The following is a 12,427-nucleotide window of genomic DNA, read 5'->3' on the forward strand; positions in this document are numbered from 1 at the left end:
CATAGGTGGTGCTATGATTCTGTTAGCATCCACTCCCTACAGAATCCATACAAAGACTTTGACTCAATTCTTCTTTAATCTTTACGTGGGATAAGAAAAATAGCAACTGTATGTACTGTATTGTTGTGACATAATCTAAAGTTTGTTTTGGTACAAACAGGAAATGAATAATTTATTAATCAGAACAGCAAAGCACCAAAGGGCTTACTCATGTTATGTTTAATTTTACTAAAGAAAATACAAACACACTTGTAAATTAATCAGGGACAATACAAGGAATGCAATTTGATGACTCTAAGGAAACTTTTTGTCTAGTTGCATCTTATAAGGAAGCTTTGGGAGCAGACAATAAAAGAGGCGTTTGCAGTTTACCACTGTCCTTGCTAACCAGAATGTTGAGGGATCTCACAAGTTAGAAAGGCTATTATTGGAGCTGAGTTTCAGTATTTCCAATATCACAGCTAAAATCTCTACGGTATTTTTGTTCCCTTCATGAAGAAAGAAATTCTCTATGCTTTGTTGACTGAAAAGGTAAATACTTTTTTTAATTCTGTGGCCTTTACATTTCCCATACAAAAAATTAACTTTACTGGAGAAGAAAGGTATGTCTTAATATCTATGTCACAGAAGAATAATTTTGTTTCTTTTTTTATGGAGCAGATATTTCAAACTTCTTTGGTCACTCTCTCAATAGAAATTAAATTACACACGGATCAAATGGGATCATGTCTGAGTTTTGATAAATCTGTCCTTTTAAACAGACAGAAAAGAAAACTCATACAAAAAAATCAAGTAACCCTACTCAACACCCAAAACTATTATTAGACCACGATTATTTAGAAGCCCATCTATGAATAGTCCCCTCAATTTCTCTTTCTGTTGGGTATTAGAAGCTACAGAGATAAATTCCGAGCACAACACCAGCAATCTCGTCAGAATTTCTGTATCCACTTCAATGCTTTTGCTGCGAAGTCTGACAGATCATTTCCCCTCCAGCCTACTTCTTCCCCCAAACCCACACAAAGTACATGTGCTGTACAATCAGTATGACATTCTGACACACAAAAAAATGATGCCTCTCTGGTTTCTGTTCCCTTAACTGCCTATTCAGCCACTGGTGTTGTCTTCATCATCTTTACAATTCTGCCTGCCAAAATTAATCTTTCTAACACACTTCAGGATGGCTCGGAAACATACTGCTTTGATCTTTTTTTGTTTCAAGTTTAAACAAGTTATTATTTGTTTACTTTCCTACTTTAAGAAACTCTTACTCTAAAACAGTCTATATTTAAATTGTTTTTAGCCTACGTGTTGGATCTAAAATAAGATACTGACTTCTTATGAGACTCTAATTCTATATTTATGCCACAATGATTCAGCCTTTGGATGTTTCCTTAGAACTAATGACCCGATAGGAGGGTAGAAAATAACAAGGTATCATGAATCTCCAGAAAGTGACCTGCACTGAAGTTATTTCTATTACAAATAAAAGAAAATCTCAAACAAAAAAAAATCTCAAACAAAAGGAAATCTCAAAGAAAAGTAATTCAACAAATGAAGTGAATTTTCAACTGATATGGGAAGAGATGATTAGAAGAATCAGTGCTTTGAAACTCAAATGGCTTAAACTTGGGTAGCCAGGGTGCTCTATCTGCCACATTACAGGTTCTAGAGTCTAGTGATTCAAGGAACACGTTTTATGGGTTGCCCTGACAAAGTGACCAGATCTACTCTTTGCTGTGAACCACACAGCCCACATGCACAGGTAGATCTTGTGGTGATTGGTGGAAGCAGCAGACGGGATGAACTCTCTTCATAGACTGCATATCAGTATTTAAAAATCCCAAACTTAGGAAGAAGTCAGACAACTCAACTGGATGGTTATAAGGCTTCAGAAGTCTTGTTGACCTAGCTCACACCACCTCCAATCCTTTCAATAAAGCATTCACACACTTGTAATATAGTCATTTAAAATTGTGCTGGGATATCGTTCTTAACAACAAAAAAGTATTCATTTTTGCTCACATAGCCAATGGTAAGAGAATTGTGATACTGTTTCATCTTCTGGTTAACAGCCAGAAAATCTTGGGGAGTGGCACGTGGCAAACAGGGCAGCAAACAGCTGGGCAGTAAACCTTCAGACAGCATACCCTGGGTCTCAGATCTGGGCTGTAAATCGGACTATCAATCCAACCCCCAACAGAGACTCACAGAGGCTTTTTTTGCCTGTGCTGTTAAAAATATGTATTTCTATTTGAATGCAGCGTGGAGAGCCCATACAGAGTGTTAAAATGGACGGTCTCAGTGTTGAAGGAATTCCTCAATATGCCCCAATGACACCTCCTAATACACCTGATCCCCGGAGCCCACCCCATCCTGACAACATTGCCCCAGGTAATATATGAGTTTACAGACATTGAACATATTTAGTTCTCATTTCACAGCAGAGGAAGGACCTCTTTATAAAACAGTAACTTCAACAAGAATTTGTTAATGGACTTACTACTAGAAACTGATACATTTGAGTCAGATAACTGATCGGAATCCCGCACAGAAATGTAAAGTGGTGGTCTTCAGTGCTTTTGTTCATTTTTGAAGATTTGATATGTCTTTTGTGCTACTTCTCCCTAAACTGAAAACATACATTAATATCCAGAGAGACTGCTCCTATATTTACTGGTCTCATACACACTGAGAAACAGATCCTCAGATTTAAAACCAGATTAAGGTACTGATTTTTCTTTGCCAAACCTTTGTTCCTAATATGCAACACCCTGCTCAACAAGCTGAAAGTTATCCATTGTAGATTAATCAACCAGAAATGTAAATCCACAGTCACTGCAAGTGTTGCTGGAAACCTTTACAGAGGAGTCATATAAAAAGGAATTTGCCTCTGGCTGTATAAACTGTTCTTTTTTAAGTCCTAAACTGTGAGGGTACTGTTGCCTTTATTTAAAGGAGTAAGCTACAAGAAGGTCTTATTTTGTATTCTTTAAAGACTAGAGAAGGCTAATTTGTTTTAATTAATTTATTCAGTGATATAGCCCTTCTTCCTGTTTATGAATTTTCCATGAGCAGACTGTGGTTTTTAAAAATTCATTCTTTGTTCAGAATTACTCAATGCATGTTTTGTGCAGACCTTTTCCAGTCAATGTAAACTAGGTCAATGGTACTCTGTTAGTGACTGCTAAGACTCTGTGCATCCATTGGTCAAACACAATGCAAACAGAGGTAATTTCCATTGCTAAGACACTACAGAAATCTTCAAGCCTTTCTTCAGGCAAAAAAAAAGGTCTGGTAAAAGGAGCAGATATTAAATCACGGGGGTTTTTTAAGCTTATAGAAGGAAATAGCATTAATTTTAAAAGCTAGATGTAGTGGAAGGTAAAAGGGTAGAATAGATTTCTCTTGTTTTTCAAATAAGTAGTATATTTATACATATATAAAAGGATAATCCTTTGCTGGTTTTAATTCTTCAAATTGTACATTACGATCTGGCTTCCTCCCCCTGCCCCTATTTATTCCTGCCATATTGTACTTGGCTTTAGAAGAAATCACACTCAATAAGGAATTTATTTATTCAGTAAAATTGTGATCAGAGCCTGATCCTCAGATGATTATGCAGAGAAAACAGATTCTTCACTTTTCAGATGATGAAAAGGACAAGAGAACCAAGTAGGTAGGATTTTTTAAAGCATCTAAGGCAGAGGCAAAGACAAAAACTCCACTATAATGGCTGTGATCCTAACTCCTTTTAATACTATTGGAAAATTTCACCCAAAGACTATAGAATTACCTTAGTTTTAACCAAAAGGCTGTTTTAAAAATCTTTTTGTTAATTCAAGTGCTGTGTAGCTACAGTCTAGTTTCAAACAAATGCTTATAATGATAGAAACAAATTTATATAAAACTAAAATTATCTGAGCCTCAAAAGAGGGTGGAATACTTTGGAGCAGTTATCTAAAAGGCTACAACTTCCCCCTGACAGCTTTCTGTTTCTGTGTAGCTTTGGACAGGTGACTTGATGCAATTGTCCATTTTATCTAACTGTGAAATTATGGTATGTTACTTTATATGGTGGTAAGGAAGCAGAAAATACAAAGTATTATTATTATGGTTTTGTTTTGATCACCTTGCAGGATATTCAGGACCACTGAAAGAAATTCCTCCTGAAAAGTTCAATGCTACTTCTGTGCCAAAGTATTATCAGTCTCCCTGGATAGAAGCCATTAGGGATGATCCAGAGCTGCTGGAAGCTTTATATCCTAAACTTTTTAAACCTGAAGCAAAGCCAGAACTGCCTGACTACAAGAGCTTTAACAGGTAATTCTAAATGGACATTGAATTTTACAGTGCAAAGACAAATGATTATGAAATTAAACATTTTCACCAGCTGTAAAAAAACCCTACTACCTGTGTTATGCATAATCATAAACACACACAGATTACAAGTGGCAAACAAAAGCATTACGGAGGAAACCAGTATCACTTTAAAGTATGGACCCAAAATTAAACTGTAGAACCAGGAATGTAAGATGAATTGTTGAAAATATTGAAAGAAAGGCAGAATCACAATCCAGGGTACTCAATAAATGGCAAACACAGGCTACAGCAATGCTTCAAACTCCTTTCAGTATTTCTGTTGTTGACTTTAGTAGGTATAGGATCATAAGGTCTATTAGGGAAAATCTCAGTCAAAACTTTGTAAGCTGTATAATGCAAACCACTAAAACTCACATGGCTTGTTTTTCAGCAATGATAGTACAATGAACTTTATCCCTGAACCTATGCCGCACACCAAATAGCTACCAGATTGCATATTTTATTGCATTTAACATTTTTTATATCTTTGACAACCTTTGGTAACAAATTAACAGATTCTACATTACAAGCAGACTTAAAGAACGTTTAAAGTAGAACAGGACCTAAGAGTGAAGTTATTTACACAATAGCTAGTACACTAAGGCTTTCAAGAGAACTAGATATATGGACCATACTGGGTTTTGAACTATTTTGAAAGTTTTAAAACACATCCTTAAGCCTTTTGCTTTCACTCATACCATTCACACTACTGTCATTTATTAAAGTTATAGACAATTTTTCCCTAAATAACCCCTGCTGAATTCCAGGCAGCTGAGCCAAACCGAAACCCTTCCTCAAAATGCCAGACAGCAATCTATTGAAAAAGAAAATGGCTCATGGCAATATAAACTTAGAGAAAAATACCACAAAGATCACTTGTGTTGCTGTGCTGAGGTGGGCCTCAACCATGAGTGCAAGGACTAAAGAATCACACGATGCAACATCAAAACAGGCACTGCAGACACTATGCTAATTCTGATTTCCCAACAGTATATATGGCCATGTGTAATGATTAAGCCTCCATGGCACACTCTTCTTGGCAGACAAAATAGCAAATACAAGTCAGAGAGCTGTGATACAGCTGCTAATATTGGAGCAGGAACAGCTCAGTTTATGTACTATGGTTATTGTAACTGAAAAAAAAAACCCCAACCAAACAACAAAAAAAGGCCAAAGACACATATACATGGAACAGAGACAGAATCAGTTCTTGCTGTCACAAGAGGTTCTGAGTCCAGCAGCAGGCGAGTCGTTGCTGTGAAAGACATGATCAAACAGGGCACAGAGGCCCCATTAATAGGGATATGTCATGAGATGGTATCTGATGGCTTTTTTGTGGATTTTAGCTCCTCTGTGGTCTCATATTCTGCTAGTTGTCCTCTTTACAACACTAACTGTTTGGATTTCTTTCTATGAGGATTTTCTCCATGTATGACATGGCAGAACTGTGGCTGACCACAGTCCGAATTTCTTGAACATATGTGCATTTACATAAGGGAAAGGTCAATATTATCCCTTTTAACTGCCATAAAACCTAAAATCTGTCACATAAATCCAGATCTAGAGTGTAAAATTGGTAAATTCAAAACATAAGGCATACAAATATAACTCACCACAAGTCTCCTTCTCATGGGAAAACATCCATATCCAGAAGAAAATAAAAAGATGACTGGTGGACCTAGAAAAGTTGTTACATACAGTAGACTCACATCTCTGCTTTCTACCAAGAAGGAGTAGATCCAAAAAGAAATTGAGAATTTCTGAAATTTAAATTCAAGATACTATCCCCTTGGAGAGGATTTTACAACCATGACTTAGGTGTCTACACTCCTATGCACAGCAGAGTGGGGTGTCTGATTATGGAATTCAAAACAGACAGCACACTGCATGCCAAGCTAACCAACAGAAAACATTAGAGAAGGAAAAACGTGACTTAAATTTCTCCCTGTTAAGGCCATCAGCACCTAATTCTGTCTGTTTATCTTCAGGTCAGGGCTAGATTAAAGTCTTCCTTTCCAAAAACAGAGCAGGGGTCACACATATTATTTTTAAATCTGTATAGACAATAAGGTTAATTTCTTTGGAACGAGCACTTTCCTAGAATGTGGCCAGCCTGGATTTATTTCTACAGGAACGCCAAACCCTGAGGAGAGGTGTAACAACATGGTTTCTAGCTCTTCCATGAAAGAGGTGGGAACACTCTTCACGTCTCTTTTTAAGACCTGTGCCATAGTACAGAAAACAATAAAACCCTTTGGGCTAGGGGGAGTAAACATCTTTCTCTAGCTGAACAATTAAGAAATTCACTTGGGGATAGAGAAACTTGGGCCTACATCAGAGTTCCCAGATTTTTCAATGCACTTCCTTTAATTACTGCTTACAATAAATTAAACAAACGGATTTAGGAGAAGAAAACAGGACCTACACTTATCTGCTATTAGTTGTGTGGCCTGATGTCTAGGCTAAGAATCCTACTCTGTCAAATACAAGTAATTTTTTATTTCTGGGTAGTACTTTTTCTGGAATACTATATGTGAGCAATTTGGTCCACTTCTTACAAAGAAATGTCCTCAGGCTGAAGAGAATCCAAATCTCATGCAGAACAGCTCCAGCTACAGACAATTATTTCACACAGAGGTTCAACACTAACAGCCATGGATTTTGAGTAAAACTGCCATGATGTGCTATTCTGCTCAAAGCTTGCTGCAGTAGCAGATTATGTGTGTTTTCAAAAATAGAAGTTTAGGCAAAAGATTATTAATTAGAGAATCACAGATGAGTTTTGGCCTAAGATAGGTGCAGCTGCCAGTATAGCTAAGATAAAGGCAGATCTGATAATTTATGTTAGGAAAACATTAGGCATCTCAGGAATTTAGCAGACTATGGGCTTTGAGCATAAGGCAAGATACCTCTTTGGACTTCTGTGTCTAGATCCTGTTAAGTCATTCTGTGCATTTAGGTCACAACATCCTTGACTTCTTTAATTGCAGTCTTGGGAGAGAAAGCAAATGATACAGTATTAAACAACTGAAGTGCAATATAATGGCACCATTTATCTGTTATCTGTGAGGGTATTAGTCAAGGCTTTCCATCATGCTTCATCATTCAGTGAAGTGCCTTTATGTATGCTCTCCTGCAAAACACTGGTACAGTCACCACTAGTCAGGAGGGGGTGTGGTTAACAGTAAGTGTGATGTACGGACTCCCAAAGGAAACGGGCATGAGATTCTTCCCAGTTCATTCAGCAGCATCTGTTAAAATGGTAGTCAGACTTTACAGGCCACATTCAGGCTCCTTTCAGCTTTCCTTGTTAAACAACAAACTGCAAAAGCAACACAACTTTAGCAGCTGGGGACGTCTGATGTGTTGGAACAGACACACACGTGCATGGTTTAAAAGTATCTTCAGCACTAAAAAGCATTCAGATTTTTTTTTCCGCTGCCAGCAACGAAGAGGCGACTCTGGACCCTGTAGCAGCGCAATTTTTATAACAGCAGCAGAATCAGAACTAATTAATTCATAGAAGTATTAGTTGGGGTCTTGCTGTCACAAGAGGTTCTGAGTCCAGCAGCAGGATCGATTTTACACTGCACAGATCTTGCAATGCTCGCAGGTCCATGAAGGAAGAAGCAGTGGCAGAAAATGTCCAGTACATTTGCCTTCTGAGGCAGGGCCTTCTGTGAGACAGCAAGTAAGGGTTTAACAGCACACAGCACTAGACAGAGTGCATGATCAGAGAAACTGGGTTCTAAGGATCTCTAAACAGACTGTTCAGACAAGGCTATGCTTCCTCCTCCTGGATGAAAATGAATCTGAGATAGCAGAGAAATGCTGCAGAACAGAGACATGCCACCTAACTTCTCCTGGAGATTAATACCTATTAGGATTGAAGAACTATTTACTGGCAAACAATTTCCTTGCCTCTTTTACCAGCGTTGAAGCGCCTAGTAATCATCTGTGGGAAAGACAGCATGAATCTACATTTGTTCAGGAGTTTGTAATATTAGTAAAATTAGTACCTTTATTCCATCTGCTTTCTTGGAGCTGGATAACGTGTCGAAGGTAAGGTTATGAGTAACATACAAAGCACATCTTACTCACATAAGACAAGCAAGTCTGACTAGTTCTGCCTCTCCTACCTGATAAATTCTTGTTCAGCTTTCTCAGTTCCCAAAGACGACTGTTTAAAAAACACTACAGGAATCCAGTTCATCTGGACTGGCCTCTGTTTTTACTGATTAATGGATTCTGAACTCTATTCTAAAAACACTGAGATCCAGAACCTCAAAGGAATTTTGGGTGCTAACTTGAAGTGACGTGAGATTAGTGGAAGCTGGGTGCTTAGCCAGTTCCTTAGCATCCAAATACCTCTGTGAAATTGGCATTAGCTCTTGTGCTAAGCTACCATGAAGCTCTCAGCACTCTGAAGGTCAGGTTCTTTGCTCCTATGTCTCCTTTTTGCACAGAATTAACAACAGAATGACAATCCCATTTTAAAATGTGAAACACATGTTTTATAATTAGGTAATTGAAGGTGCTAATCCAGTACAGTTAAAACCTTTATTCAGACTTTCCCAAATTATCAACTACAAGTAGTCTCCTATGTTGAGACAATATAATGTTCACTAAGACTGCAGGAAAAAAACAAAAAACCAAATGAACAGCTAAAAATAAACATGGTTGTGCCTGCTACTGTTAAATCAGGCACCGACTTTTTAGGAATATGCAAAGTGAATATTAAACAATCTCTTACACTTCCTGGTGCCACTTCCTCTGGCTCTGAACCAGCATTTCCACCCTTATTTATGAGCAATGACTACTGGAATTTTTTACAGATGAGTTTTAGGCTTCTATACAGTGAATCAGAGTTCAAGTGATACAGTTGATGTGCACAAAACACATGTCATTACAACACCATGTTGTCAGACAAGTTATTGCTCACAAAAATATACTGGTGTTGTAAAGGAACATCAACATTTACAGCCAATTACTGTACTCTCCTTTACGTCAATCACCATGTGCTTCTGCCTAGCATGCAGGAAGGCACAATTCTCGGAGGCTGGGCTTTGTATAAAAACTACATGGGTCTGGGTTTTTTTTTTTTTGTTGTTTTATTTTGGTTTTTTCCACAAAAAAGATATCTGAATTTCCACAGAACACCCTCCTGTTTCTGCTACCTACAGAAACATGATGTATTTAAAACCCAAAAACTATTACAAAGAGGAAGCGTTACACTATAGTATTGTTTTGTATTTTATACAGCTATTATTGTTCTGTTCATATTGATTATCCCTTTAATTTACATATTTATGAGAATTAAATATGACAACAATATGAGAGAATGTGTATCTTAATTGGAGCATAAATTAAAATAATCTTTATTATCCTGTAAGATGTAGATCACTACATTCACTCTGTGCCAATTACCAAGCAATTATTTTTAATCAGTGTCATACGGTATCCAATTTGACATTGTGACCTAGAAGAGAGTGTCACAAGAAAAGCTTGATACCACAGGCACTTTGTATAAAGAATTTCCTTTGACCTCACAAGAGTTTAACGCTTGGACTGGCTGCTGCTGCGACATCTTGTCTTATCTTCATCTGAGAAACAGTTTTAGAGCTTAATCCAAAGCAGCAGTCTTCTATCAGTAAGTGTGCATGCCCAGAACTTTCATGGGTTTTTTATATCTCACAGGATTATCCTTTGGAGTTAACACCATCCCCTTCAAAAAATGCTGCTTATACCAAAATTCAGTGAATTATCTTCCCGAAATACAGTGAATTATCTGTGTAATAACACAGTAGTACCATTTCTTTTACATTATAGATTAATTTTTCTGAACTTTTTTTTATTTTTGTATTAATTCTCCCTAGGTTTTGTTTTAGCCAGTTATCTTGCTGAAAATCCTAGTCAGATCTTCATATTATCTCTTTTCATTTCTGCTGTTATTAATTTCTCTGGGCTTCTGCTATAATACCTGTAGCCACTGGAAATACATACTAGCAGATCTGTTGTTTTTCATCAAACATACAAAATCTACCAAGGCTGGTGAAATTCCATTTCAACCAAAATTCATTTTCACATGCCACTATGTACCTAGCTTTGCAGAAATCAGGTGCTCATGTGTAGCTTAAAAATCTGACACTCTTAACTGGCCAGAATACATCCCAGGAAAGTTATGCAGCTGATCAAAATGCAGAGCACGTAATAGTCTGTTTGGTCACATTTGATTATACAAAGGAGTCTGGAAAAAGTGACAGAAAAACTCAGGGTTTCGGTTTTTTTCAGCCTAGAAATCTGCAAATATAGAAGAATCACGGGAGGTACTTGGAAATACTGTTTTAAAATATTTGCAAATGTAACAGTCAGCTCCTGCTTAGTATTTCTTATCTTTGAGTTTCTCAGTCCTATCACCTGAGGGAACATTTATATTTAAATAACATGAAAAATACTGGCTGAAGATTAGGGGCCAATTTCAGCCAGTATTTCAAGGTTTAGTTACATTAACATTTTCTTCAGAAACAAAGCTGGTGTAAGAAGTCCTCACCCATTCCCCTCCTTTCCAAAGCCTGTTATCTTTGGCTGTTCTTTTCTGTTTCATATTATGCTTTACTGCCTCCTCACTTGTATTGCAACAATTGTTTGAGTGTAATGATATAAACCAGATTGCTGAAATAATTTCGATTTTAAAATGCTCCTTTGTTTTGAAAGGTTTTTGTTTAACCCAGAAGTGACCCAGATTTATAGCACAACCCATACAGTATAGTGTAGTGGGAGGAACGAGCAACTGGGGATAGGAGAAAATGGGGTGAGAACTTCCTAAACCAATTACCAGCTAGAGAGAATGTGTTGAACTATGTTTTCAGATTTATCAACTTATCATCAACAAAATAAATTTAGTAACTGTGACTCACCAATGACAAGGTTGTCTTGCAACATCTTTTTCCCTTTGGCTTTTCCATCCATTTGAATTTTGAAGAAGGCTGAAGGCTTTACCTAGGAAAAAATAAATCAGATATTAAAGAGAATTTGCCAGAAAAATAATCTGAATACTTTCCCAAAAGCATGAAAATGTAAATAAGAAATTGTACGTATCATTACATACAATGTAAGTCAGAATAAATGTAAATAAGAATTGTATGTACCATTAAAATAGCTTCTGTTCTTTTCAGCTCCTGGAAGGAAAAAAAAAACAACCCAGGTATTTTTAAAAATCACATTTTACTTTTATTTCTCTAATATCTACAGAGTTGCCACTCCCTTTGGTGGTTTTGAAAGAGCATCAAAGCTGGTTAAATTCAAGGTACCAGAGTTTAATCTACTGATGCTAAATGATCCCAGATTCATGATCCTTGCAAACCCTCTTGCTACCAGAAGATCCTTCAATAGGACTCCTAAAGGATGGACGTCCGAGAATATTCCTGTCGTGTTCATTCAGCCTGCGGATTCCAACACCGTTCCAGAAACAGAGGACCTTTGAGAGAAGCTGCATTCTACATCCTACAAAATGCTGAAAGCTGCACATCCATGTATTTTTGGTCCAAATATTACTATAGGCTACTGACAAATTTTTTCCTTGGCAGCTGGTGTACAAATAACAATGTCCGATGCACTGTCTCTTTTCTGGCACCTAGTTTCATCTGTAGACATAATATAAATAAAATATGGCAAATGTGACCCAGGTATTTTTTATTTCTGTTTACTTGTTCTTCTTTAACTTCAGCAAAAACAACAGTATTCCTAAAATCTCTGCTTGAAAGTTAATAACAAGTGTATTAAGAAAAAAAAGTGACACTACTACCAAGGGAACTGATTTGATAGGTACGCTGATTACGGTAAAACAACGGAGCAATGCCACAACAGAGCACTCGGTGTACTCCAAGTGCTGCCTGCTCTGACAAAGCAACATTCTTCCCAACCTTGATGATTTGATAGGTATGCTGATTACAGTAAAACAACGAGCAATGCCACAACAGAGCACTTGGTGTACTCCAAGTGCTGCCTGCTCACGATAAGCTCTGACAAAGCAACATTCTTCCCAACCTTGCTTTCAGCCAAAGTT

General features: G+C 37.2%; 1 protein-coding gene across 2 annotated transcripts in view; it reads left to right on the forward strand.

Moving 5' to 3' along the window:
• The window catches only part of MYOZ2 (myozenin 2), a 19,413-nt gene extending 7,376 nt beyond the window's left edge, over nucleotides 1–12,037 (forward strand). For both annotated transcript variants that reach the window (XM_010170213.2, XM_010170214.1), the window contains exons 4-6: nucleotides 2,265–2,394; nucleotides 4,140–4,323; nucleotides 11,614–12,037. In XM_010170213.2, the coding sequence (XP_010168515.1) occupies nucleotides 2,265–2,394; nucleotides 4,140–4,323; nucleotides 11,614–11,845 (546 nt within the window). In that variant the 3' untranslated portion in view covers nucleotides 11,846–12,037. The remainder of the gene's footprint in view (nucleotides 1–2,264; nucleotides 2,395–4,139; nucleotides 4,324–11,613) is intronic.
• The last annotated feature ends 390 nt before the right edge of the window (nucleotides 12,038–12,427 follow it).

The sequence above is a fragment of the Antrostomus carolinensis genome, unplaced genomic scaffold (genome assembly GCF_000700745.2).
Source record: "Antrostomus carolinensis isolate BGI_N321 unplaced genomic scaffold, ASM70074v2 scaffold4206, whole genome shotgun sequence".
Taxonomy (NCBI): domain Eukaryota; kingdom Metazoa; phylum Chordata; class Aves; order Caprimulgiformes; family Caprimulgidae; genus Antrostomus; species Antrostomus carolinensis.